Below are 1,306 nucleotides of genomic sequence, written 5' to 3'. Positions count from 1 at the left end.
GCAGAAGGCAGATGGCAGGAGGCCAGAGGCCAGAAGGCTGAAGGCAGAGGCAGAAGCCAGAAGGCAGAAGGCAGAAGGCAGAAGGCAGAGGCAAGAAGGCAGAAGGCAGAAGCCAGAAGGCCCAGGGCCCAAGGCAGAGGCAGGAGGCAGGAGGCAGAAGCAGAGGCAGATGCAGAGGCAGAGGCAGAGGCAGAGGCAGAGGCAGAGGCACAGGCCCCCCACACGGGCCTCGACGTGCTGGCGGCGAGCCTGCCGCCGGGGAGCATGACGGGCGCGCCGAAGAAGAGGAGCTGCGAGCTGCTCGCCGAGCTCGAGGGGCGTGGCGAGAGGGGCCTGTACTCGGGCGTCATCGGGTACATGGACGTTACGGGCCGCGGCGACTGGAGCGTCACCATCCGGACCATGTGGCGGTGGGACGACGAGGAGGGCCGCGAGGAGGGCGACGTCTGGCACATTGGCGCCGGCGGCGCTGTGACGATCCTCAGCACGCCCGAGGGCGAGACGGAGGAGATGTTCACCAAGCTGGCGGGGCCGCTGGGCGTGTTTTCGCAGTAGCTGACAGTAGCTGGCAGTAGACGGCTGGAGTAGACGTCTGGAGTAGACGTCTGGAGGAGACGGCTGGAGGAGACGGCCGGAGTAGACGGCCGGAGTAGACAGCTGGAGTAGACGGCTGGAATAGATTGGCAGTATAGGGGGAGTTGGGCTGGCGAGACTCAACACGGATAGAGGTGCATGGGCTGGCGTTTGGGATACTCAACGTATCGGCACGGGATTATTTAGACATCTCAGAATTTCAGGATCTCAGGATCTCAGGGTGAAGCTTGCATCTTGGTGATTCGACCCCATGCTAGATGGGCCTTGGTCCTACATATACTTACTGTTTGCATGTTCATCATGGTCTCCTCAGTCTCCGTCTCTGACCCGCTCCCAGCCTGCCAAGTCCGGCCCAGGTGCGCCCATGTACTAATACAGACCCGTAGGCCCTCGTGAAATCCTCGTCATCCTCGTGTGCGCGTCGCCGTTCCGCGTCGTCTCCGCGTCGTCACCGCGTCGTCTCCGCGTCGTCTCCACGTCGCATTTCTGCGTCCCTCGGACCTAAAACTCCTGCTCCTCCTGGAAGAACATGCCAAAGCTGATGATGGTGCCGTAGATCAGCAGACCACCGACGATGGACATGACGAGGGCGCCCGTCTGGATGAGGCCGGCGTGGGCGAGCACAAAGGGCAGCGCTACACACACAGGTCAGCATGCGGTCGTCCAGCCGAACCAGAGTACCAAAACCTACCAATGCCCATGACGACGGAAT

At 62.2% G+C, this 1,306-nt stretch overlaps 1 protein-coding gene across 1 annotated transcript; it reads left to right on the top strand.

The window, feature by feature from the left end:
• Window positions 1-264: 264 nt before the first annotated feature.
• Window positions 265-555, top strand: VDBG_00102 (conserved hypothetical protein; the record flags this gene model as incomplete). The annotated part of the gene is made up of 1 exon (XM_003008375.1): window positions 265-555. The coding sequence occupies one exon, from the start codon at window positions 265-267 to the stop codon at window positions 553-555; it is 291 nt and encodes a 96-aa protein (XP_003008421.1).
• Window positions 556-1,306: the final 751 nt, after the last annotated feature.

This window comes from Verticillium alfalfae, genomic scaffold, assembly GCF_000150825.1.
Source record: "Verticillium alfalfae VaMs.102 supercont1.1 genomic scaffold, whole genome shotgun sequence".
Taxonomy (NCBI): domain Eukaryota; kingdom Fungi; phylum Ascomycota; class Sordariomycetes; order Glomerellales; family Plectosphaerellaceae; genus Verticillium; species Verticillium alfalfae.
The sequence above is the reverse complement of the archived record's forward strand: the minus strand, read 5'-3'. Positions and strand labels throughout refer to the sequence as shown.